Raw genomic sequence first — 26,051 nt, forward strand, 5'->3', positions numbered from 1 at the left:
ATGACCCTGGTCCAGATCCTGGTCCTGGTCTCCTCATGATTTCATGGTGCAGATGGGAACAACGATGACCAGGATGACGGTGCAGGTCGCAGCTGCTATCAGAGCTCCGATCTTACAGGCCTTGGCCCTTCTGAACTCTGCCTCCTTCCTCCTGAGCAGCGAGTTGTAGCCTGGAGTGTAGACGTCCTCCATCCAGAACTCCAGGTTGTTCGGGTTTAGGGACTCCTGGTTCTGATGGAGCAAACAAACCATAAAGATTAACCCAAGGGTTTCTGTTGTTGGCTTGATTTCATATAAATTATGTTTCCAGTTAAACCCGTAACACTGCCGTCCTGTCATGCCGTTCACATTTCTGACCTGTCTCTAGCTGGTCTGTACTGGTTAGAGACAGGTCTATGTCTGGGTAGAGACAGGTCTATGTCTAGTTAGAGACAGGTCTATGTCTGGGTAGAGACAGGTCTATGTCTAGTTAGAGACAGGTCTATGTCTAGTTAGAGACAGGTCTATGTCTGGTTAGAGACAGGTCTATAGCTGGTTAGAGACAGGTCTATGTCTAGTTAGAGACGGGTCTATAGCTGGTTAGAGACAGGTCTATGTCTGGTTAGAGACAGGTCTATAGCTGGTTAGAGACAGGTCTATGTCTGGTTAGAGACAGGTCTATGTCTAGTTAGAGACAGGTCTATGTCTGGTTAGAGACAGGTCTATGTCTGGTTAGAGACAGGTCTATAGCTGGTTAGAGACAGGTCTATAGCTGGTTAGAGACAGGTCTATGTCTAGTTAGAGACAGGTCTATGTCTGGTTAGAGACAGGTCTATGTCTGGTTAGAGACAGGTCTATATCTAGTTAGAGACAGGTCTATATCTGGTTAGAGACAGGTTTATATCTGGTTAGAGACGGGTCTATAGCTGGTTAGAGACAGGTCTATAGCTGGTTAGAGACAGGTCTATATCTGATTAGAGACAGGTCTATGTCTGGTTAGAGACAGGTCTATATCTGGTTAGAGACAGGTTTATATCTGATTAGAGACAGGTCTATATCTGGTTAGAGACAGGTCTATATCTGGTTAGAGACAGGTCTATATCTGATTAGAGACAGGTCTATGTCTGGTTAGAGACAGGTCTATATCTGGTTAGAGACAGGTCTATATCTGGTTAGAGACAGGTCTATATCTGATTAGAGACAGGGTATATCTGGTTAGAGACAGGTCTATATCTGGTTAGAGACAGGTCTATATCTGGTTATAGACAGGTCTATATCTGATTAGAGACAGGTCTATGTCTGGTTAGAGACAGGTCTATGTCTGGTTAGAGACAGGTCTATGTCTGGTTAGAGACAGGGTATAGCTGGTTAGAGACAGGTCTATGTCTGGTTAGAGACAGGTCTATATCTGGTTAGAGACAGGTTTATATCTGGTTAGAAACAGGTCTATGTCTGGTTAGAGACAGGTCTATGTCTGGTTAGAGACAGGTCTATAGCTGGTTAGAGACGGGTCTATAGCTGGTTAGAGACAGGTCTATGTCTGGTTAGAGACAGGTCTATATCTGGTTAGAGACAGGTCTATATCTGATTAGAGACAGGTCTATGTCTGGTTAGAGACAGGTCTATATCTGGTTAGAGACAGGTCTATATCTGGTTAGAGACAGGTCTATATCTGATTAGAGACAGGGTATATCTGGTTAGAGACAGGTCTATATCTGGTTAGAGACAGGTCTATATCTGGTTAGAAACAGGTCTATGTCTGGTTAGAGACAGGTCTATAGCTGGTTAGAGACGGGTCTATAGCTGGTTAGAGACAGGTCTATGTCTGGTTAGAGACAGGTCTATGTCTGGTTAGAGACGGGTCTATGTCTGGTTAGAGACGGGTTTATAGCTGGTTAGAGACAGGTCTATAGCTGGTTAGAGACGGGTCTATAGCTGGTTAGAGACGGGTCTATAGCTGGTTAGAGACAGGTCTATGTCTGGTTAGAGACAGGTCTATGTCTGGTTAGAGACAGGTCTATAGCTGGTTAGAGACGGGTCTATGTCTGGTTAGAGACAGGTCTATATCTGGTTAGAGACAGGTCTATATCTGGTTAGAGACAGGTCTATATCTGGTTAGAGACAGGTCTATGTCTGGTTAGAGACAGGTCTATGTCTGGTTAGAGACAGGTCTATATCTGGTTAGAGACAGGTCTATGTCTGGTTAGAGACAGGTCTATGTCTGGTTAGAGACAGGTCTATGTCTGGTTAGAGACAGGTCTATGTCTGGTTAGAGACAGGGTATAGCTGGTTAGAGACAGGTCTATGTCTGGTTAGAGACAGGTCTATATCTGATTAGAGACAGGGTATATCTGGTTAGAGACAGGTCTATGTCTGGTTAGAAACAGGTCTATGTCTGGTTAGAGACAGGTCTATAGCTGGTTAGAGACAGGTCTATGTCTGGTTAGAGACAGGTTTATATCTGATTAGAGACGGTATATCTGGTTAGAGACAGGTCTATATCTGGTTAGAGACAGGTCTATGTCTGGTTAGAGACAGGTCTATATCTGGTTAGAGACAGGTCTATATCTGGTTAGAGACAGGTTTATATCTGGTTAGAGACAGGTCTATATCTGGTTAGAGACAGGTCTATATCTGGTTAGAAACAGGTCTATGTCTGGTTAGAGACAGGTCTATGTCTGGTTAGAGACAGGGTATAGCTGGTTAGAGACAGGTCTATGTCTGGTTAGAGACAGGTCTATGTCTGGTTAGAGACAGGTCTATGTCTGGTTAGAGACAGGTCTATATCTGGTTAGAGACAGGTCTATATCTGGTTAGAGACAGGTCTATGTCTGGTTAGAAACAGGTCTATGTCTGGTTAGAGACAGGTCTATGTCTGGTTAGAGACAGGTCTATGTCTGGTTAGAGACAGGTCTATGTCTGGTTAGAGACAGGTTTATATCTGATTAGAGACGGTATATCTGGTTAGAGACAGGTCTATATCTGGTTAGAGACAGGTCTATGTCTGGTTAGAGACAGGTCTATATCTGGTTAGAGACAGGTCTATGTCTGGTTAGAGACAGGTCTATATCTGATTAGAGACAGGTCTATATCTGGTTAGAGACAGGTCTATATCTGATTAGAGACAGGTCTATGTCTGGTTAGAGACAGGTCTATATCTGGTTAGAGACAGGTCTATATCTGGTTAGAGACAGGTCTATATCTGATTAGAGACAGGTCTATGTCTGGTTAGAGACAGGTCTATATCTGGTGTGGTGGAAAATACTCTGGTCTTGAGAAGTTGTAATACATCTAAGAGTCAACTGTCTTCTTACAATGAACATTTTATTATAAACTAATACAAGCACACGCTGGAGCTTGGAGAGAGAACTCTCTCTGCAGATGCTGAAGTAACACCCAATTATAAACCATGCTTAACTCCTCCTAGTTGCTGGGCACACCATATGAAACAATCATTATCTCTTATTTAAGACTAAACTGAACTCACTAAGCATCAATCACTCACTATATTACTTTATTACCTTTAACCTCTAACCTTTAGACAACTGGTCAACCAAGCAGTTGACAAAAACCCGATGCCCTGCATGAAACTCTTCCTGTCTCAGACTTTGTCTGCACATTCCAGACAAGGATCATATGACTTAAAGAAAGCTTTGTGCATAGACACAAAACACAGCAGGATCACAGCAAATCAATGCATATTTGTCTAATACTTAATACAAACCAAACTCATAACAATTTTCCCCAACACACTCCCTCCTCTTGGTCCTACAGGACCAACAATAAGAAGAGAAATTGTTATCAGAACGCAAAAATACATACAGAAGACAACATTCTCAAAACATCAGGAGCCTCATGCCTATCAGGTTTTAAAAGAATCTTTCAGAAATTACAATAGTGAGGAGCCATTTGCTTCAGCTTCAAAATCTGAGTCTAACAATAAATGTAAGAAAAGTGGAAACAAATCATTCCTCTTAGGGGGTAACAGAGGTGCAGTGAAGACACTGTCGGCGTTCTGGTGGGACTTGGCATATCACAGTTGCAGTGGAGCGCTTTTTTGTCTTCACCTCACACTGATCTTGCTTGAGAGCGAAGGCTGGTCTTCAGGTGTGAGAGTAGACTATCTCACTTACCCACGCAACCACAGGGATTATTCTGCCCTTTGTTGGGTGGTGCGTTATTCTTCTGTAATTTCAGACTGAAGCACTTCAGGAGGTTCAAGCAATCTGTAGTGCCAAGCAGCTCACTCTGCGACCTTTACCGCTGTCTGGGTCGCCAGGAAAACCTGAAATGGCCTAAACCATCGATGTTGGTTCCAGTGCTGATGATTAAAGCTTCTCATCAGGACAAAATGAAGTGAATAGAGCTGCGTAGATGCTGATTCATGAAGGGCAGCTTTCACCTGTGTGCAAATGCCTGAAAAGGGTTCTTATGAGGTTAGGACAATATGTTAAAACATTACTTTCACACAGAGCTGTGTCTGAACAGGCAGTCTTGGAAGGAACCATGCCCACTTGGGTGAGGGTCCTGCAAAAAGAATCACAAAAAGGCCCATGTTTCCATGTTACGCATGCGCATATACATCAGAACCAGAAAAAGTACTTTTGGTCCAAGGAAGACCTGAAAAGAGAGCCAGAAGGAAATTTCCCCGTCTGCAACCTGTGGGAGGAAAACATTCAGGAAAATGGCATCCAGAAAGTCATTCATAAGAGAGCGCCAAAACATGGACTTGTTTTCAGCTAAAGAGTAAGCTCAAGTAACGAGAACTGAGACGGGAGAGCTGCAGCCTCCACCGCGTCACAGTCAGAGCAAACAGCATCAAAAGGAAAATCAAGTCAGGGTCAACTAGAGGTCGGTCAGGGGCCAGGCCTGGGGGGTGCAGAGGATAGTCAGTTAAAGCTAAACAGTCATGGAGTAAATCATGAACAATACAAAGCAACAGTTAGGGCCACTCATTTATCTGGTAGGTAAGCATTCAAAGTAACCAAATTCATTTAATTACTTATTGCAAAGTTCCTATCAGGTAGTCTCATCTTAACCAACAACCAGAAAAAATCCTCTAGTACTGCATAGCAGAACGTGTGTCAAACTGGACTCCCAGCAGTCTGACCAACACTTATCCATGCTGGAATCTCCTTTCTGATTTACTGCTCGTGTTGTTTATGTCATGTCTGCTAAATGACAGAAGCAGAACCACACTGAAGAATCTCTGCATATATTAAATAAAGCTCAATCAGAACTGTTGATTTAATCTCTCACATTTCTGATTTTTCATTCTTAATATGTTGTTGCTCTTTAAAATGTTCTCAGGTGATAATAAAGAATTGCTTTTCCTTAGGAAAAGGTTTCCACATTCATACAGGGAGTGGCTTTTATGCTCTTATAAAAGCTTTAGGAAGAAAAGCACAAGCAGCTATTTTACACAGGATTTATATGTTTGTTTCTGCCTAACATGCTATGACATCATCTCCTTCAGTGAGCAGAAGGCCTTTAATGAACACACTCTTTTCCTCACTTCCTTCTCTCATACATTTTTTGTTGTTTGTTTCTTTTTTTTCTTTTTTTTTTTTTTTTTTTTCTTACTGCAGTAAATTAGATTTTACACAAACAATTCACTTCAACAGTTGGATGAATGCATGTGAATGGGTCGTGCCCCCACGTTTGTCTACCCCCACACAAGCTTCTAGGCTCTCCTGCGAGAGTCCGGTGTGGCTTCACAAGACGTGGTTTTAATTCTCCACACAATCAGTCCAATCAAGTTTAACACAGGAAATTTTACACAACCACCCCAGTTTCCCCTCACATGAAGACAGAGATTTCAACTTCTTAATGGTGCTGTACATCAACCTCCTACTGCAAAGGAACTAGTTCTGTTTGCAGCGGATGTACACAGAGGGTCAATCCCACACCTTTGTAGAATTATCAGGCAAAATTCTCAATGTCTCCAGAAACCAGCCCACACAGTTTCTTCTCTGTTCCTCCTCACTCAAGATGGCTTTCCTCTCAGTCTTCTAACTCAAGGTTGGCCTGGTCTTGCTTCTCGAGCTCACAGGACTTACTGACTAATTTACTGGTCTCGGTCTTGTAACTCACAAGATTTACTGGTCTGGTCTTGCTACGTCTAGCTCACAGCACTTACGACTTGGTCTTGTTACTCACGATTTTTAACTTAAACTTTAACCTAAACTTAACTTAAACTCACAGGATTTTATTTATGACGTCAACCTGATCTCGTCTTAAGTTATTCTCTTATCCCTTGAGTTGTTCTTTCGATGAGGAGGTGAGGAGGAGAATCCCTGTCACAATGAGAATAATGAAGACAATTGACCACAAAACAGAAAAATATTGTGATTATTAATTAAGATATTGATTATTAATTTGTGATAAATTTCTAGTAATGTTTGACTCCAGTTTGAGTCTGAAAATTAATATAAATTTAGAATAACACTTCTCACCATTGTCTTTTCACACTGGTTCAGAAGGAGTCCTGGCGTAGTCGACCACGGGTGGGAGAAAGACGTCCTGTCCTCTGAAATTCTCTAATTGAGGTTCTTAGGATGAATCTGTGGATTCAGGTGGCCAACCCGTCTATCACCAACCTGGGCGGACTGACGCAGGATCCCGAGACGAGCCCCCAAAAACTGTGGTGGAAAATACTCTGGTCTTGAGAAGTTGTAATACATCTAAGAGTCAACTGTCTTCTTACAATGAACATTTTATTATAAACTAATACAAGCACACGCTGGAGCTTGGAGAGAGAACTCTCTCTGCAGATGCTGAAGTAACACCCAATTATAAACCATGCTTAACTCCTCCTAGTTGCTGGGCACACCATATGAAACAATCATTATCTCTTATTTAAGACTAAACTGAACTCACTAAGCATCAATCACTCACTATATTACTTTATTACCTTTAACCTCTAACCTTTAGACAACTGGTCAACCAAGCAGTTGACAAAAACCCGATGCCCTGCATGAAACTCTTCCTGTCTCAGACTTTGTCTGCACATTCCAGACAAGGATCATATGACTTAAAGAAAGCTTTGTGCATAGACACAAAACACAGCAGGATCACAGCAAATCAATGCATATTTGTCTAATACTTAATACAAACCAAACTCATAACAATTTTCCCCAACACTGGTTAGAGACAGGTCTATATCTGGTTAGAGACAGGTCTATGTCTGGTTAGAGACAGGTTTATATCTGATTAGAGACGGTATATCTGGTTAGAGACAGGGTATATCTGGTTAGAGACAGGTCTATATCTGGTTAGAGACAGGTCTATATCTGGTTAGAGACAGGTCTATATCTGATTAGAGACAGGTCTATGTCTGGTTAGAGACAGGTCTATGTCTGGTTAGAGACAGGTCTATATCTGATTAGAGACAGGGTATATCTGGTTAGAGACAGGTCTATATCTGATTAGAGACAGGGTATATCTGGTTAGAGACAGGTCTATATCTGGTTAGAGACAGGTCTATATCTGGTTAGAGACAGGTCTATATCTGGTTAGAGACAGGTTTATATCTGGTTAGAGACAGGTCTATATCTGGTTAGAGACAGGTCTATGTCTGGTTAGAGACATGTTTATATCTGGTTAGAGACAGGTTTATATCTGGTTAGAGACAGGTCTATATCTGGTTAGAGACAGGTCTATGTCTGGTTAGAGACATGTTTATATCTGGTTAGAGACAGGTTTATATCTGGTTAGAGACAGGTTTATATCTGGTTAGAGACGGGTCTATATCTGGTTAGAGACAGGTCTATATCTGGTTAGAGACAGGTTTATATCTGGTTAGAGACAGGTATATAGCTAGTTAGAGACAGGTATATAGCTAGTTAGAAAAAGGTCAATAGCTGATTAGAGACATGTCTGTAGCTAGTTAAAGACAGGTCGACAGCTGGTTAGACAGTTCTGTAGCAGGTTGGAGACAAGTTTGTAGCTAATTAAAGAAAGGTTGTTAGCTTGTTAAAGACTAGCTGTGAGTTGGTTAGAAACAGGGCGTTAGCTAGTTAGAGAGAGGTCTATAGCTGGTTAGACATATCTGTAGCTAATTTGAGAAAGGTCGTTAGATGGTTATAGACAGTCTGTAGCTGGTTAGAGATAGGTTAAGTAAGATCCAGGTTATGACTGAGCTGTCTCACACGGAAGTTTAAAAAAACCAACCAAATAGACTTGGAAATAAATAATCCACCCCAGCTGGAGGGTTATTGCTGTCCTGCTGTTTGAGACCAATAGTTTGGTCCAAAGTAGAGACAGAGCCTGCAGGATGAAGTGTATTAATATCCCTTCATGTTGCCATAGCAACACAACTGTCCTGATTCAGATTCAGAGAAGTTCTGGTTTTATCTACAGCAGCGGTGAAGTTTCTGCCCTCTCTGGGACTGTCTGGCATTTGGACAAATTTCTGCTCTCAGGAAGCATCTGCCCAGCCCGGTGACCCTCTTCCAGCAGCTCCAGCCATCCAGCCTTTTCTGCTACAACAGCATCGAAGCACCAAAGACTAAATCGTCCTCACCTCAGGACTAAATCACAGATTCTAGGTCAGTAAGAAGCTCTAAGAGGAGGTTTAGTATTTTTATTTCTCTGAATATTTAGATTTAGAATCAGAAAGAGAAGAAAAGTATTAAACCGAGGCAAAAGTTCATCTCTAGAACGGCTAAAGCTGCTTCGCTACAATGGCTACAGCTGCATCGCTACAACGGCTACAGCTGCATCGCTACAACGGCTACAGCTGCATCGCTACAACGGCTACAGCTGCATCGCTACAACAGCTACAGCTGCATCGCTACAACAGCTACAGCTGCATCGCTACAGCTGCATCGCTACAACAGCTACAGCTGCATCGCTACAACAGCTACAGCTGCATCGCTACAACAGCTACAGCTGCATCGCTACAGCTGCATCGCTACAGCTGCATCGCTACAACAGCTACAGCTGCATCGCTACAACGGCTACAGCTGCATCGCTACAACGGCTACAGCTGCATCGCTACAACGGCTACAGCTGCATCGCTACAACGGCTACAGCTGCATCGCTACAACAGCTACAGCTGCATCGCTACAGCTGCATCGCTACAACAGCTACAGCTGCATCGCTACAACAGCTACAGCTGCATCGCTAAAGCGGCTACAGCTGCATCGCTACAGCTGCATCGCTACAACAGCTACAGCTGCATCGCTACAGCTGCATCGCTACAACCGCTACAGCTGCATCGCTACAACAGCTACAGCTGCATCGCTACAACGGCTACAGCTGCATCGCTACAACAGCTACAGCTGCATCGCTACAGCTGCATCGCTACAACAGCTACAGCTGCATCGCTACAGCTGCATCGCTACAACAGCTACAGCTGCATCGCTACAACAACATCGCTACAGCTGCATCGCTACAACAGCTACAGCTGCATCGCTAAAGCGGCTACAGCTGCATCGCTACAGCTGCATCGCTACAACAGCTACATCGCTACAGCTGCATCGCTACAACAGCTACAGCTGCATCGCTACAGCTGCATCGCTACAACAGCTACAGCTGCATCGCTACAGCTGCATCGCTACAGCTGCATCGCTACAGCTGCATCGCTACAACGGCTACAGCTGCATCGCTACAACAGCTACAGCTGCATCGCTACAGCTGCATCGCAACAACAGCTACAGCTGCATCGCTACAACAGCTACAGCTGCATCGCTAAAGCGGCTACAGCTGCATCGCTACAACAGCTACAACGGCTATTGCTGCATCGCTACAGCTGCATCGCTACAACAGCTACAGCTGCATCGCTACAGCTGCATCGCTACAACGGCTACAGCTGCATCGCTACAACGGCTACAGCTGCATCGCTACAGCTGCATCGCTACAGCTGCATCGCAACAACAGCTACAGCTGCATCGCTACAACAGCTACAGCTGCATCGCTAAAGCGGCTACAGCTGCATCGCTACAACAGCTACAACGGCTATTGCTGCATCGCTACAGCTGCATCGCTACAACAGCTACAGCTGCACCGCTACAGCTGCATCGCTACAACGGCTACAGCTGCATCGCTACAACGGCTACAGCTGCATCGCAACAACAGCTACAGCTGCATCGCTACAGCGGCTACAGCTGCATCGCTACAACAGCTACAACGGCTATTGCTGCATCGCTACAGCTGCATCGCAACAGCGGCTACAGCTGCATCGCTACAACGGCTACAGCTGCATCGCTACAGCAGCTACAGCTACAACGGCTACAGCTGCATCGCTACAGCGGCTACAGCTGCATCGCTACAGCGGCTACAGCTGCATCGCTACAGCGGCTACAGCTGCATCGCTACAGCGGCTACAGCTGCATCGCTACAACGGCTACAGCTGCATCGCTACAGCTGCATCGCTACAGCGGCTACAGCTGCATCGCTACAGCGGCTACAGCTGCATCGCTACAACGGCTACAGCTGCATCGCTACAACGGCTACAGCTGCATCGCTACAGCTGCATCACTACAACGGCTACAGCTGCATCGCTACAGCTGCATCGCTACAACGGCTACAGCTGTATCGCTACAGCGGCTACAGCTGCATCGCTACAGCGGCTATAGCTGCATCGCTACAACAGCTACAGCTGCATCGCTACAGCGGCTACAGCTGCATCGCTACAACAGCTACAGCTACAACGGCTATTGCTGCATCGCTACAGCTGCATCGCAACAGCGGCTACAGCTGCATCGCTACAACGGCTACAGCTGCATCACTACAGCAGCTACAGTTACAACGGCTACAACAGCTACAGCTACAACGGCTACAGCTGCATCGCTACAGCTGCATCGCTACAGCGGCTACAGCTGCATCGCTACAGCGGCTACAGCTGCATCGCTACAACGGCTACAGCTGCATCGCTACAGCTGCATCGCTACAGCTGCATCGCTACAGCTGCATCGCTACAACAGCTACAGCTGCATCGCTAAAGCGGCTACAGCTGCATCGCTACAGCTGCATCGCTACAACAGCTACAGCTGCATTGCTACAACGGCTACAGCTGCATCGCTACAACAGCTACAGCTGCATCGCTACAACAGCTACAGCTGCATCGCTACAGCTGCATCGCAACAACAGCTACAGCTGCATCGCTACAACAGCTACAGCTGCATCGCTAAAGCGGCTACAGCTGCATCGCTACAACAGCTACAGCTGCATCGCTACAACAGCTACAGCTGCATCGCTACAGCTGCATCGCTACAACGGCTACAGCTGCATCGCTACAACGGCTACAGCTGCATCGCTACAACAGCTACAGCTGCATCGCTACAGCGGCTACAGCTGCATCGCTACAACAGCTACAGCTGCATCGCTAAAGCGGCTACAGCTGCATCGCTACAACAGCTACAGCTGCATCGCTAAAGCGGCTACAGCTGCATCGCTACAGCTGCATCGCTACAACAGCTACAGCTGCATTGCTACAACGGCTACAGCTGCATCGCTACAACAGCTACAGCTGCATCGCTACAACAGCTACAGCTGCATCGCTACAGCTGCATCGCAACAACAGCTACAGCTGCATCGCTACAACAGCTACAGCTGCATCGCTAAAGCGGCTACAGCTGCATCGCTACAACAGCTACAGCTGCATCGCTACAACAGCTACAGCTGCATCGCTACAACGGCTACAGCTGCATCGCTACAACGGCTACAGCTGCATCGCTACAACGGCTACAGCTGCATCGCTACAGCGGCTACAGCTGCATCGCTACAACAGCTACAGCTGCATCGCTAAAGCGGCTACAGCTGCATCGCTACAACAGCTACAGCTGCATCGCTAAAGCGGCTACAGCTGCATCGCTACAGCTGCATCGCTACAACAGCTACAGCTGCATCGCTACAGCTGCATCGCTACAACGGCTACAGCTGCATCGCTACAACGGCTACAGCTGCATCGCTACAACAGCTACAGCTGCATCGCTACAGCGGCTACAGCTGCATCGCTACAACAGCTACAACGGCTATTGCTGCATCGCTACAGCTGCATCGCAACAGCGGCTACAGCTGCATCGCTACAACGGCTACAGCTGCATCGCTACAGCAGCTACAGCTACAACGGCTACAGCTGCATCGCTACAGCGGCTACAGCTGCATCGCTACAGCGGCTACAGCTGCATCGCTACAGCAGCTACAGCTGCATCGCTACAGCAGCTACAGCTACAACGGCTACAGCTGCATCGCTACAGCGGCTACAGCTGCATCGCTACAGCGGCTACAGCTGCATCGCTACAACAGCTACAGCTGCATCGCTACAGCTGCATCGCTACAGCGGCTACAGCTGCATCGCTACAGCGGCTACAGCTGCATCGCTACAGCTGCATCGCTACAACGGCTACAGCTGCATCGCTACAGCTGCATCGCTACAACGGCTACAGCTGCATCGCTACAGCTGCATCGCTACAACGGCTACAGCTGTATCGCTACAGCGGCTACAGCTGCATCGCTACAGCGGCTATAGCTGCATCGCTACAACGGCTACAGCTGTATCGCTACAGCGGCTACAGCTGCATCGCTACAGCGGCTATAGCTGCATCGCTACAGCGGCTATAGCTGCATCGCTACAACAGCTACAGCTACAACGGCTACAGCTGCATCGCTACACCGGCTACAGCTGCATCGCTACAGCTGCATCGCTACAACGGCTACAGCCGCATCGCTACAGCGGCTACAGCTGCATCACTACAACGGCTACAGCTGCATCGCTACAGCTGCATCGCTACAGCTGCATCGCTACAACGGCTACAGCTGCATCACTACAACGGCTACAGCTGCATCGCTACAGCTGCATCGCTACAACGGCTACAGCTGCATCGCTACAACGGCTACAGCTGCATCGCTACAACGGCTACAGCCGCATCGCTACAGCGGCTACAGCTACAACGGCTACAACATGAATAATCAGACAGCATGTTGACGCATTCAGAGACCAGAGCCTCAGTCTGACAGACAAATGTTATAAAGGTTTCAGCGGAGCTGGATGAGTCTCCTGGAGAAGGAGCTCCTGAATGGTGGTCCTGGCTTGGTTATTGTGTACTCAGACATGAAAATCTGATCATCAGAGGGAATAAATACCAAGGCTGGCTCTAGGAATGCATACTTGAGGGGGCAGGCAGATATGTGAAGGGGGCATCTTGCGTGCACATCACGCTTGTGCTCTTTTTGTTGTAATTGTTTTTTGTAAGTGTTTTCTTAATGGGACTGTTAGAGTCTGACACTCTAAAGAAATGGATTGCACTTCTTCAGACCTCGAACCAAAGACCTGTCCAGCTTGGGTGTCCCACCTGAAACTAAAGCTCCTGCTGGTGTAGCTCTTAGGGTCACTGAGGCACCAAACTCTCTGACCACAATAAGGTGGCGATCCCTCAGAGGGAAAGGAATAAAAAAATATAGATACATTAAAATAAAAAAATAAGTAATATCAATGATCAAAGTTTTAACAACCAACAACAAAACAAATGTGTCATTAGATAGCCAAATAACAATAAACTAAACTATTAAACTAAGCTGAAATAGTTAGGCCTATCACAAACAACAGGGCAGAACATCAAACCCCAAACCACAGTAAGGTGGTATTCCCTCAGAGGGGAAATGTAATATACAAATATTAGATACATTAAAGTAAGAAAAAAAATTATTACAAATATCAATCATCAAAGTTTTAACAGCTAACAACAAAACAAATGTCTCATTCGACAGCCAAATAACAATAAACTAAAATATAAAACTAAGCGGGCATAGTTCAGCAAACAACAAAAACAACCAACACAGAACGTTACATTTTTTTCTTAAATTTTATCGGCTTTTTCCTTTTTTTTCTTTTTTTCTTTTTTAAACTCATTCCCTACTTTACAATAAAAGTTTCCTACATTTCTGCAAGAAAACTCTCACAAAGTTGTCCATGTCAAGGTTATTTGTAATGGTCTTCTCATGGGCCAACATCACCAAATTCCTCTTTCTGTCAAACGACATGGTGCGACGGTACGGGGTTAGGACCCGTGCCAATGTGCAGAATGAACTCTCACACGATGCTGAAGACACACCAATCACCAGGGCTGCCACATACAATTGATGCCACATAGGAAAGGCCTCCTTGTACTCCTGCAGGTGTTTACACACAGTGGACAGGTCACTGTGGTGTTGCTGTTGTCTGCCACAGAGCCAGCCAGCTCAGTCAGCGGGCACAACAGGGTTGAATCTAGAAATTTACTAGATTTGGGTGCAAGGCTTGATATGGCTTTCATCAGGTCAACATTCTTCTTTGAAAATCTATTTTCAATTTCTGGAATAACCCTATCAAGGATGTTGAGCAGAGACCTTTTCAGAGATTGATGGGGGGAGGCAGAGTCTGTATGGCCCACAGTTGAGAGCGCCACACTTTCACCGAGATGTTTGCTCATTGTTCTCTTTGGAGGATGGGAATCATCCCCAGCAGCCGCCTGACACAACTCTCCCCAGTACTCATCGTCTTGGTCTCGCATGTTTTTAACGACTCTAGTGCTGCACCAACAACCTCAGAAGCGCTGCACACATCCACTGTCTGAGACTGGAGTCTTGCATTGGCTGGTTTCAAGACACCAAGCACTCGCACTAAAAACTTGCCAGTCTCAAAGAAGTCTTGCCTTTTCATTTAACAGAGCAGGCCTGATGCCTCAGTGCACAGCTCAACATCAGCATTATCATCCTCCGTCATGTCAGAGAGTATGTGGAGAATCTGGTCTTTGTTTTCCACAATGCACACTTCATAGTGACTTGTCCATCAAATATGAAGCAGCCTTCTAAGATTAGGAGCATCCTATTGCTTGGACACATAATGATGCTGAAAAAAGCTGAAGAGTGAGTTGGAGAGGTCACATGGTTCACTCTGCATGGCATGCACAACCAGCTAGTGCAGTTGGTGGTTGGAGCAGTGTATGTAAGGAACATGTCTTCCAAGCTTCTTTTGGTACACCAGCTCTTACTCCACTCATCACAGAGGCTCAGGATGTTGTCAGCACTGTAGCCAGCATCAGAAAGGTGTGTCAGTGTTGCAGAGGTGATGTACTCTGCATCAAGTTGACCCAGGCCAAGCAACCCAATAAGAGGCTCTTCTATGGAATTGCTCACAAATCGAATCATCACAGACAAATTTTCCACTCTGCACCTGTCCCTGGTGCCATCACTTTTCAGACAAAACCCTGCACAATCAGCACTTTCATATTTTTTCTTGACTTCTCCAAGAACCATGTCTGCCAATGTTTGAATTATTTCATTTTGAATATCCTTAGATGTGTATTTTGCATTTTTGGGGATACTTTGATATTTTGTTTGCCAGTTTTTCATCTTTCTCCAAAGTGTATTCCATCAGTTTTAGAAACAAACCTGAAGCAATATCATCACCTTCAGCTCGCCTGTCATGTGTCAGAGTTCCTGCAGTCCCACGCAACCCCAACTCATTGACACAGAGAAACTTTACAGCATTGCCTACACTCTTGACATAGTAATGGTTTTTTTCAAGTTATGTTTTACCAACCCAACAAGGAGTCAACGGTCCCCCACGCAGCCTCTCTGCTTTTGTGCTCAGTTCACCTGCTGGAAGTATGGACATGGTTACGGCTGGACACTTGCCTCTGTAGCCCCTTGTCTCGACCAAGTGCTGCTTTCCAGTTGTTAAAACCAGTTAAAGTAAAAACAACATCCTTCTCATCAGCAGATGCACATTTACGACACGGGAAACAGAAGCGTGCATCTCATACAACTGGCTGGATTAAATGATCTTAATGTTGTTCCAAATGCATGCTTTGGGTAGCTACTTACTGTTGGCTGAGATGGTGCATTGCCATTTAAACCACGAGGTAGACCTTGCTTGGCAGGCTGCATTAAGGGACCAGCACAGGAGGCAGGAGAAGCAGCGCTTGCTGGAAAGGGAGTCATTAGCTGGGTTTTGGCTGCTGTCTGTGAGGCACTAGCAGCTTCATGGCTACTGGTGGAAGCAGGAGCAGTACTGCCTTTTTAAAAGCTCTGAAGAATGGATGCATCACAGAGAACTGAATTAAACTTCTAGTATGGCAGAATAGTTTTTGTAATGTTATTATTCCAAAGAACCAAATCCGTAATGCACGCTGTCTACAGTTTGAGTTGGGAGACGCAAACATGAAGCTCTATATGAGCTGCTGAAACGAGCGGGAGAAGGGAAAAAACAAAAAGGAAAACTTGTGTGATTATCTTCAAATCAGCATGTAGAACTAGCAGCTGGGCGGAGCTTCCTGACGGGGTCATTTTCCCTCCGTCTGATTGGCTCTGAGCGGGCACACACTTCCAGTGTTCATGTGGAATAATGCTCCCACTGACAGGCTTACAACCTTAAAAAAGCAACAATAACCTGTTGACACAACATGTAGCTGTTCCCCCGAAACTAACCTGAGACTTCCAGGAACTTAAACAACGTCCACTTTCAGGTCATTTTCTTTCCATAAGGGTTCTAGACGCTGACGCTGATGATGGAATGATCTCTCCGCAGGACAAACGGCTGCTCTCTGACACTTTTACATGAGAGATAATAATGTTGCTTTTCCAGTGATGAGCTGCTGACTAGATCTGCAGCAGGTTTGTTCCCGGGGAAAACAGCCCCGGCTGCTCCTGACAGAAAAACCAGGACGGACCTTCCTCCTGCTGACTTAGGAGGATTTTTAAGATGATGAGACCTGAGTTTGTGTTTCCAGAAGCAGGCGATCCATGGTGCTTCTCTGACTCTGGACCAAGGCTGGGTCTCGCCACTAAATCCTGAACTCACGTCGGTCTGATTCCATTCAACTTCCATTCAATCCAGCAAGATTTACTTCAACAGCACAAGAGTAATCAGATTACTGCTACAACCTCATCTGATATAAGATAAAAACAACGGTGAACAGCTTTGCTATGAAAAATGCTGAAGTGCAGCAGATCTAAGGAAGCAGCAGAAGGGAGCGTTCCTCCGAGGCTGGAACCTGGCGCACCGTGATGAGACCACAACATGTAGCTGAAGCCCGGCCAGCCCGCCAACGACACCATGTCTCTGAAGCCCAAACGTCGCTCTGGGTCCTGCAGGAACGTCCCGCAGTCCAATAAAAATGTCTCACAGCAACTAAATGTTTGACCTGAGAACCAGGACAGGTAACCGGGTGGAGACCTTCCATACCTGCAGGTTCCCCTTCTCTCCCCGGCTGTGTCGGTACTCCTCCATGGTCCAGGACGGCTGGCTGTGTTTCCCGTTGGCCAGGCTGGGGAGCCGCAGGTCTGTGTACAGGAAGATGCCTTTCGGGGGGCCCTTGCCAGGGTGCGGGGAGAACCCCTGCTCCACCAGGTAGGCCTGCTTGGCTGGGGGCCGCGGAGGCTGGGGGGGCTCACGCTGATGGTCTCGCTGTGCCTGTGGGAGGAGAGATGGTCATCAGGTCGCATCTGGTGACAGCCGCATGGCGAGTGAGTAAACCGCCCGGAGTCGGACCCGGGGGGGGGTCGGACCCGGGGGGGTCGGTCCCGGGGGGGTCGGTCCCGGGGGGGTCGGTCCCGAGGGGGGTCGGACCCGGGGGGGTCGGTCCCGGGGGGGTCGGTCCCGGGGGGTCGGTCCCGAGGGGGGTTGGACCCGAGGGGGGGTCGGTCCCGGGGGGTCGGTCCCGGGGGGTTGGACCCGAGGGGGGGTCGGTCCCGGGGGGGGTCGGACCCGAGGGGGGTTGGACCCGAGGGGGGTCGGACCCGAGGGGGGGTCGGACCCGGGGGGGGGTCGGAAACTGCTTTCAGGTCCAGTCCAGTCATGGTGATTAGAAACAGATCTGCAGCCTGGTTTTTATCAGAGGAAACACAGTTTTGTCCTGGTTGGTGTAAAGATGCTTGGCTGAGTTTTCTCCCAGTTAAAGCCAACAAGCTGCTTTGTAAACCCCTCCCCACATCGCCTGGAACAACATTTCATGGTGTAAAGTTCTCTTCAGATGTTAAAACAGCAGCGGTGAGACCGCTTCAGTCCAAACACACCTTCATCCAACTCCCCGCTTTAAAGGCTCAGATTACAGAATAAGATGTTTTATCCAGTTAAACAAACACTTTTATTTTGACAAAATATCAACGTTGTTATTCAGACAAACCAGTATTTTCAGCATAACAGCAGAACACACACACACACACCCTGTCCACCCCATCCCTCACACACACACCCTGTCCACCCCATCCCTCACACACACACCCTGTCCACCCCATCCCTCACACACACATCATCTCACACTTCCCCGCCCCTCCTCCACTCATACACGTCACTCTATCTGCACTCACATACCTCCTTACACACAACCAAACTCCATTATACACACACACACACACACCTGTCTACACCCTCACACACACACACACACCTGTCTACACCCTCACACACACACACACCTGTCTACACCCTCACACACACACACACCTGTCTACACCCTCACACACACACACACACACACCCCCACCTGCCAACATACACCCTCACACACACACCTGTCTACACCCTCACACACACACACACACACACCCCCACCTGCCAACATACACCCTCACACACACACCTGTCTACACCCTCACACACACACACACACCCCACACGCCAACATACACCCTCACACACACACACACACACACACCCCCACCTGCCAACATACACCCTCACACACACACCTGTCTACACCCTCACACACACACACACACACACACCCCCACCTGCCAACATACACCCTCACACACACACCTGTCTACACCCTCACACACACACACACACACACCCCCACCTGCCAACATACACCCTCACACACACACCTGTCTACACCCTCACACACACACACACACCCCACACGCCAACATACACCCTCACACACACACACACACACACACCCCACACGCCAACATACACCCTCACACACACACACACACACACCCCCACCTGCCAACATACACCCTCACACACACACCTGTCTACACCCTCACACACACACACACACCTGTCTACACCCTCACACACACACCTGTCTACACCCTCACACACACACACACACCCCACACGCCAACATACACCCTCACACACACACACACACACACACCCCACACGCCAACATACACCCTCACACACACACACACACACACCCCCACCTGCCAACATACACCCTCACACACACACCTGTCTACACCCTCACACACACACACACACCTGTCTACACCCTCACACACACACACACACACACACACCCACCTGCCAACATACACCCTCACACACACACCTGTCTACACCCTCACACACACACACACACCCCACACGCCAACATACACCCTCACACACACACCTGTCTACACCCTCACACACACACACACACACACACACACACACACACACCCCCCCACCTGCCAACATACACCCTCACACACACACCTGTCTACACCCTCACACACACACACACACCCCACACGCCAACATACACCCTCACACACACACCTGTCTACACCCTCACACACACACACACACACACACACACACACACCCACCTGCCAACATACACCCTCACACACACACCTGTCTACACCCTCACACACACACACACACCCCACACGCCAACATACACCCTCACACACACACCTGTCTACACCCTCACACACACACACACACACACACACACACACACACACACACACACACACCTGCCAACATACACCCTCACACACACACCTGTCTACACCCTCACACACACACACACCTGTCTACACCCTCACACACACACACACACACACACACACACACACACACCCCCACCTGCCAACATACACCCTCACACACACACCTGTCTACACCCTCACACACACACACACACACCCCACACGCCAACATACACCCTCACACACACACACACACACACACACCCACCTGCCAACATACACCCTCACACACACACCTGTCTACACCCTCACACACACACACACACACACACACACACACACACACCCACCTGCCAACATACACCCTCACACACACACACCTGTCTACACCCTCACACACACACACACACACACACACACACCCACCTGCCAACATACACCCTCACACACACACCTGTCTACACCCTCACACACACACACACACCCCACACGCCAACATACACCCTCACACACACACCTGTCTACACCCTCACACACACACACACACACCTGTCTACACCCTCACACACACACACACACCCCACACGCCAACATACACCCTCACACACACACCTGTCTACACCCTCACACACACACACACACACACACACACACCCCACACGCCAACATACACCCTCACACACACACCTGTCTACACCCTCACACACACACACACACACACACACACACACACACACCCCCACCTGCCAACATACACCCTCACACACACACCTGTCTACACACACACACACACACACACACCCCACACGCCAACATACACCCTCACACACACGCTCCCTCCACTCACCAACACCCCCCCACCCATTAATGTGGGTCCCACCTTTCACCTGATAGCTGCAGGAATAGGCTCCGCCCCCTGACCTGCAACTGAGTTAGTCTAGGAGAGAAAACATGGGGTTTTTCTGCATATGTGGGTTTTTTGGTATTTTGTGAAGAGAAGTGTGTTTACCTCTTTGGTTTTCCGATGGCGGTCCTTGACTTCCCGCTCCCGGTCGTTGTCCTTGCTCCTGTCCGCTGGCTGGCAGGAGTGGGACATGCTCCTCCAGGCACACGGAGAGTTGGTGATGCTTGCAACCTTTGACTCTGTGGCGCTGTTCTCCTCATTGAGTGAGCGGGAGGACCTCCGGGTGAACATGCTCCTCTTCAGTGCCTTCATCCTGAGGCTGCCATCGTCAGAGCGAGCCCACTCCCCCGTCAGACCCAGCTCCATCTTCCCGTTGTGACCGGTGGTGTGGCACTGGAAGACATGAGGGGGGAGGGCGGTGCTGGGATGTGGATCTGGGATGGGACGCTGTTTGTCTGGGGTGGCGCTGGATGCAGATGTCCTGTCGGTGGTGTCCGGCTCCTGAATCTTCTCGTCGAGCTTGTTGAGCTTGGACAGAACCTGAGAGATTTCACTGCGGACCCCCGACAGAGACTCCAGCTTCTTCTCAATCTCGCCGATCCTCATCACCAGCTTGCACACGCTCAGTTTGAGCTCATCGTCCGTGTTTTCCAGGGAGTGAAAGAGGCGGTCCAACTTAGCCTTGGCCAGTTTGACTGTGTGGCGTTCAGGTGAGCTGTCGCCTTCAGATTTCAGCGTTACCTGAGAGAGGGACCCGTTGCTGTTGTGACAGGACGACTGGACAATGCCCAGGGAGTCGCACACGCTCATATCATCCAGGAAACGGAAAATGTCACTGATGTCATCGCTGATGACCTCAGGGTCGTCTTCGGCGTGTTTCAGGCTGGGCCTCTCTCTGGACGACTGGTCCCTGACCTTTTTCTGCTCAGCCTGTTCTGTCTGAGTCGCGACGCTGGACGAGGCATCCCCCCCAGAAAGCGATGTGCCGCTGTTGTCCCGAAACCTTTTGGCTGCAACTCTTTTGTCCAAAGCTGGCGGTCCTCTGGACATCGGCAGTGTGTCCCGGCTTTTCCCTGCGTTGGCTTTGCTTGTGAAGGGAGGAGAGCCGAGCAGCTCTTCCGTTGGGCAGTAGAGACGCGGCTCATCGCAGCGGTGACTTTCTATCAGAGGTCTGGCGCTTAGAAAAGGTCTGTGAAAACCAGGTTGGCCGTCGTCAGCGTTTAGGCTGAGGCTCTTCACCGGCCATGCCAGCTGCTTCCCTGCTTTGTTGCTGTGCTTGTAGCTGGTGACGTGCTCAGATACCGTGGTCGGTCCAAAGTACGTGGACGCCTGCAGGTCATCCAGGCTTTCGTGCTTCACCCTCAGCCTGTCGTGCAGAGGGGAGCTGAGCGTGGCTTCAAAGTAAGGGTTGGAGTAGGGCAGTTCAAAGCTATGGTTAAAGAAGGTGGCCGGCTTGTCCCTCCGGCGGTCGCCAATGGCAGCGCTGCCGCTCTGCTTACATTCGCTGGTCTGCACCTGCGACAGAAACCAGACCATGATTAACTCAGCATGAGGAAAGAGTCTGATCACATCTGGATCACATCTGGATCACAACTGGATCACATCTGGATCTCATCTGGATCACAACTGGATCACATCTGGATCACATCTGGATCACAACTGGATCACATCTGGATCTCATCTGGATCTCATCTGGATCACATCTGGATCACATCTGGATCACAACTGGATCACATCTGGATCACATCTGGATCACAACTGGATCACATCTGGATCTCAACTGGATCACATCTGGATCACATCTGGATCACATCTGGATCACAACTGGATCACATCTGGATCACATCTGGATCACATCTGGATCACAACTGGATCTCAACTGGATCACAACTGGATCACAACTGGATCACATCTGGATCTCATCTGGATCACATCTGGATCACATCTGGATCACAACTGGATCACAACTGGATCACAACTGGATCTCAACTGGATCACATCTGGATCACATCTGGATCACATCTGGATCACATCTGGATCACAACTGGATCACATCTGGATCACAACTGGATCACAACTGGATCACAACTGGATCTCAACTGGATCACATCTGGATCACAACTGGATCACATCTGGATCACAACTGGATCACATCTGGATCTCAACTGGATCACAACTGGATCTCAACTGGATCACAACTGCATGACATCTGAATCATCTGGATCACAACTGGATCACATCTGGATCTCAACTGGATCTCAACTGGATCTCAACTGGATCACATCTGGATCACAACTGGATCACAACTGGATCACAACTGCATGACATCTGAATCATCTGGATCACAACTGGATCACATCTGGATCTCAACTGGATCACAACTGGATCACAACTGGATCACAACTGCATGACATCTGAATCATCTGGATCACAACTGGATCACATCTGGATCACATCTGGATCACAACTGGATCACATCTGGATCACAACTGCATGACATCTGAATCATCTGGATCACAACTGGATCACATCTGGATCTCAACTGGATCTCAACTGGATCTCAACTGGATCACATCTGGATCACAACTGGATCACAACTGCATGACATCTGAATCATCTGGATCACAACTGGATCACATCTGGATCTCAACTGGATCACAACTGGATCACAACTGGATCACAACTGGATCACAACTGCATGACATCTGAATCATCTGGATCACAACTGGATCACATCTGGATCACATCTGGATCACAACTGGATCACATCTGGATCACAACTGGATCACAACTGCATGACATCTGAATCATCTGGATCACATCTGGATCACAACTGCATGACATCTGGATCACAACTGGATCACATCTGGATCACAACTGGATCACAACTGCATGACATCTGAATCATCTGGATCACAACTGGATCACATCTGGATCACATCTGGATCACAACTGGATCACATCTGGATCACATCTGGATCACAACTGGATCACATCTGGATCACAACTGGATCACAACTGGATCACAACTGCATGACATCTGAATCATCTGGATCACATCTGGATCACAACTGCATGACATCTGGATCACAACTGCATGACATCTGAATCATCTGGATCACAACTGGATCACAACTGGATTTTTTATCTGTACTGACGGTCTTCATGGATCAGCTTCATCTCAGCAGCACTCGAATGTTATTGATCGGGGCTGCCGCGAACCTTTTACAGCTGTGTTCATTTCCAACGTCACCGTCCTCATTCTTTGCCCACCACAGGGCAGAGTTCGCCTCTGAGTTCTGACAACAACAAACTAGGCGACAGGGAGAAGGCGGTGCTGGGGCCGAATGACAGGATCACACAGATTTAAAGACACTTAAATGTTTCAGCGTTTCCATCTCCACTTGGACGTGATGGACGTCCATTTTAAAAACCAATGAAATAATTTGGCTGCCGACTGTAAACGTCATTAGTTCATGACTCTGCCTGGCACCGGGTCAGGCTCGTCGGGTCGGGCTCGTCGGGTCGGGCTTGTCGGGTCGGGCCCGTCGGGTCAGGCTCGTCGGGTCGGGTCGGGCCCGTCGGGTCAGGCTCGTCGGGTCGGGTCGGGCTCGTCGGGTCGGGTCAGGCTCGTCGGGTCGGGCTCGTCGGGTCGGGTCAGGCTCTTCGGGTCGGGTCAGGCTCGTCGAGTCGGGTCAGGCTCGTCGGGTCGGGTCAGGCTCGTCGGGTCGGGTCAGGCTCGTCGGGTCGGGTCAGGCTCTTCGGGTCGGGTCAGGCTCGTCGAGTCGGGTCAGGCTCTTCGGGTCGGGTCAGGCTCTTCGGGTCGGGTCAGGCTCATCGAGTCGGGTCAGGCTCTTCGGGTCGGGTCAGGCTCTTCGGGTCGGGTCAGGCTCATCGAGTCGGGTCAGGCTCTTCGGGTCGGGTCAGGCTCATCGAGTCGGGTCAGGCTCTTCGGGTCGGGTCAGGCTCGTCGGGTCGGGTCAGGCTCGTCGAGTCGGGTCGGGCTCGTCGAGTCGGGTCAGGCTTGTCGGGTCGGGCGTGTCGGGCTCGTCGGGCCAGGTCAGGCTCACCGGGTCAGGTCAGGCTCACCGGGTCAGGTCAACCTTCTCAGGTCGGGCTCGTCGGGTCAGGCTCGTTGGGTCGGGTCAGGCTCGTCGGGTCGGGTCGGGCTCGTCGGGCCGGGTCAGGCTCGTAGGGTCGGGCTCGTCGGGTCGGGCTCGTCGGGTCGGGCTCGTCGGGTCGGGCTCGTCGGGTCAGGCTCGTCGAGTCGGGTCAGGCTCGTCGAGTCGGGTCAGGCTCGTCGAGTCGGGCTCGTCGGGTCGGGCTCGTCGGGTCGGGCTCGTCGGGTCGGGTCAGGCTCGTCGAGTCGGGTCAGGCTCGTCGGGTCGGGCTCGTCGGGTCGGGTCAGGCTCGTCGAGTCGGGTCAGGCTCGTCGGGTCAGGCTCGTCAGGTCGGGTCAGGCTCGTCGAGTCGGGTCAGGCTCGTCGGGTCAGGCTCGTCGGGTCAGGCTCGTCAGGTCGGGCTCGTCGGGTCAGGCTCGTCAGGTCGGGCTCGTCGGGTCAGGCTCGTCTGGTCGGGTCAGGCTCATTAGGTCGGGTCGGGCTCGTCGGGCCGGGTCAGGCTTGTCGGGTCGGGCGTGTCGGGCTCGTCGGGCCAGGTCAGGCTCACCGGGTCAGGTCAACCTTCTCAGGTCGGGCTCATCGGCTCGGGACGAGTTCGTCAGGTCGGGTCCCGCCAAAACCCGGCGCCGACCAGAACCGACGGTGTGCGCGGCGTGACTCACCTGGGGGGGGGAGGCCTGCAGCCTGTGGAAGAGGCTCCTCCTGTGGGAGCAGGAGTGGACGGGGAGGTGCTGCAGGGACTCCTGGTCGGTGGCGGACTCGCTGTCCGTGGAGAAGTAGGTGCTCTGCAGCTCGGATCGGGGGGCGCTGCTGGACAGCTGTGGAAGGTGGAGCATTTGGTCCACAGGGGGGGGTCCACACGTAAGGTTTCTGATGCGCAGCAGGAAGTTCGGGTCGGAGGTGGGAACAAACGGGCCGTCAGGAGGTTGGGAGGTGGGGGGGGGCTGGACCTCCAGGTGCAGCGGAGACCGGTTGTAATGGAGGTGAGGGCGGGGTTCGTCCACATAGCTGCCCCCCCCCTCACTGCCCCGGTAGCTGTAGGCATCGCTGTGGGGCCCCCGCAGCTCCATCAGCTGGTTCTGGGGGGTCTTGGCGTCGTCCTTGGCCCGGTCCGTGTTGATCTGGATCAGGTTGAACATGGTGACGATGTCTGCGGCCACCGCCAGCTTCCGGGACTGGGGGGCGTCGGCGGAGCGGTGCATCTTGTCCCTGAAGAGGGAGGCGGGGAAGGCGGGGTCCAGGCAGGCCGTGTAGAACAGCAGGCTCCGGATCTTGGCCAGGTGGACCAGGTCGAAGCGGGCGCACAGAGACTGGACCAGGTCCTGGTAGGTCATGGTGGTCCGCTTGGTGTCCAGCTCCTCCAGGATCCGGCTCAGGAACAGGGAGTACTCAGGGAGGGGGTCCAT

General features: G+C 49.7%; 1 protein-coding gene across 1 annotated transcript; it reads right to left on the bottom strand.

Moving 5' to 3' along the window:
- Positions 1-26,051, bottom strand: minar1 (membrane integral NOTCH2 associated receptor 1; the record flags this gene model as incomplete). Its single annotated transcript, XM_079243192.1, has 5 exons — positions 1-231; positions 17,150-17,377; positions 20,630-22,039; positions 23,798-23,861; positions 25,207-26,051. 5 exons carry the CDS (start codon positions 26,049-26,051, stop codon positions 34-36), a joined length of 2,745 nt encoding a protein of 914 aa, XP_079099318.1. The 3' UTR covers positions 1-33.

Source organism: Telmatherina bonti, assembly GCF_933228915.1.
Source record: "Telmatherina bonti genome assembly, chromosome: 1".
NCBI classification, from domain to species: Eukaryota; Metazoa; Chordata; class Actinopteri; order Atheriniformes; family Telmatherinidae; genus Telmatherina; species Telmatherina bonti.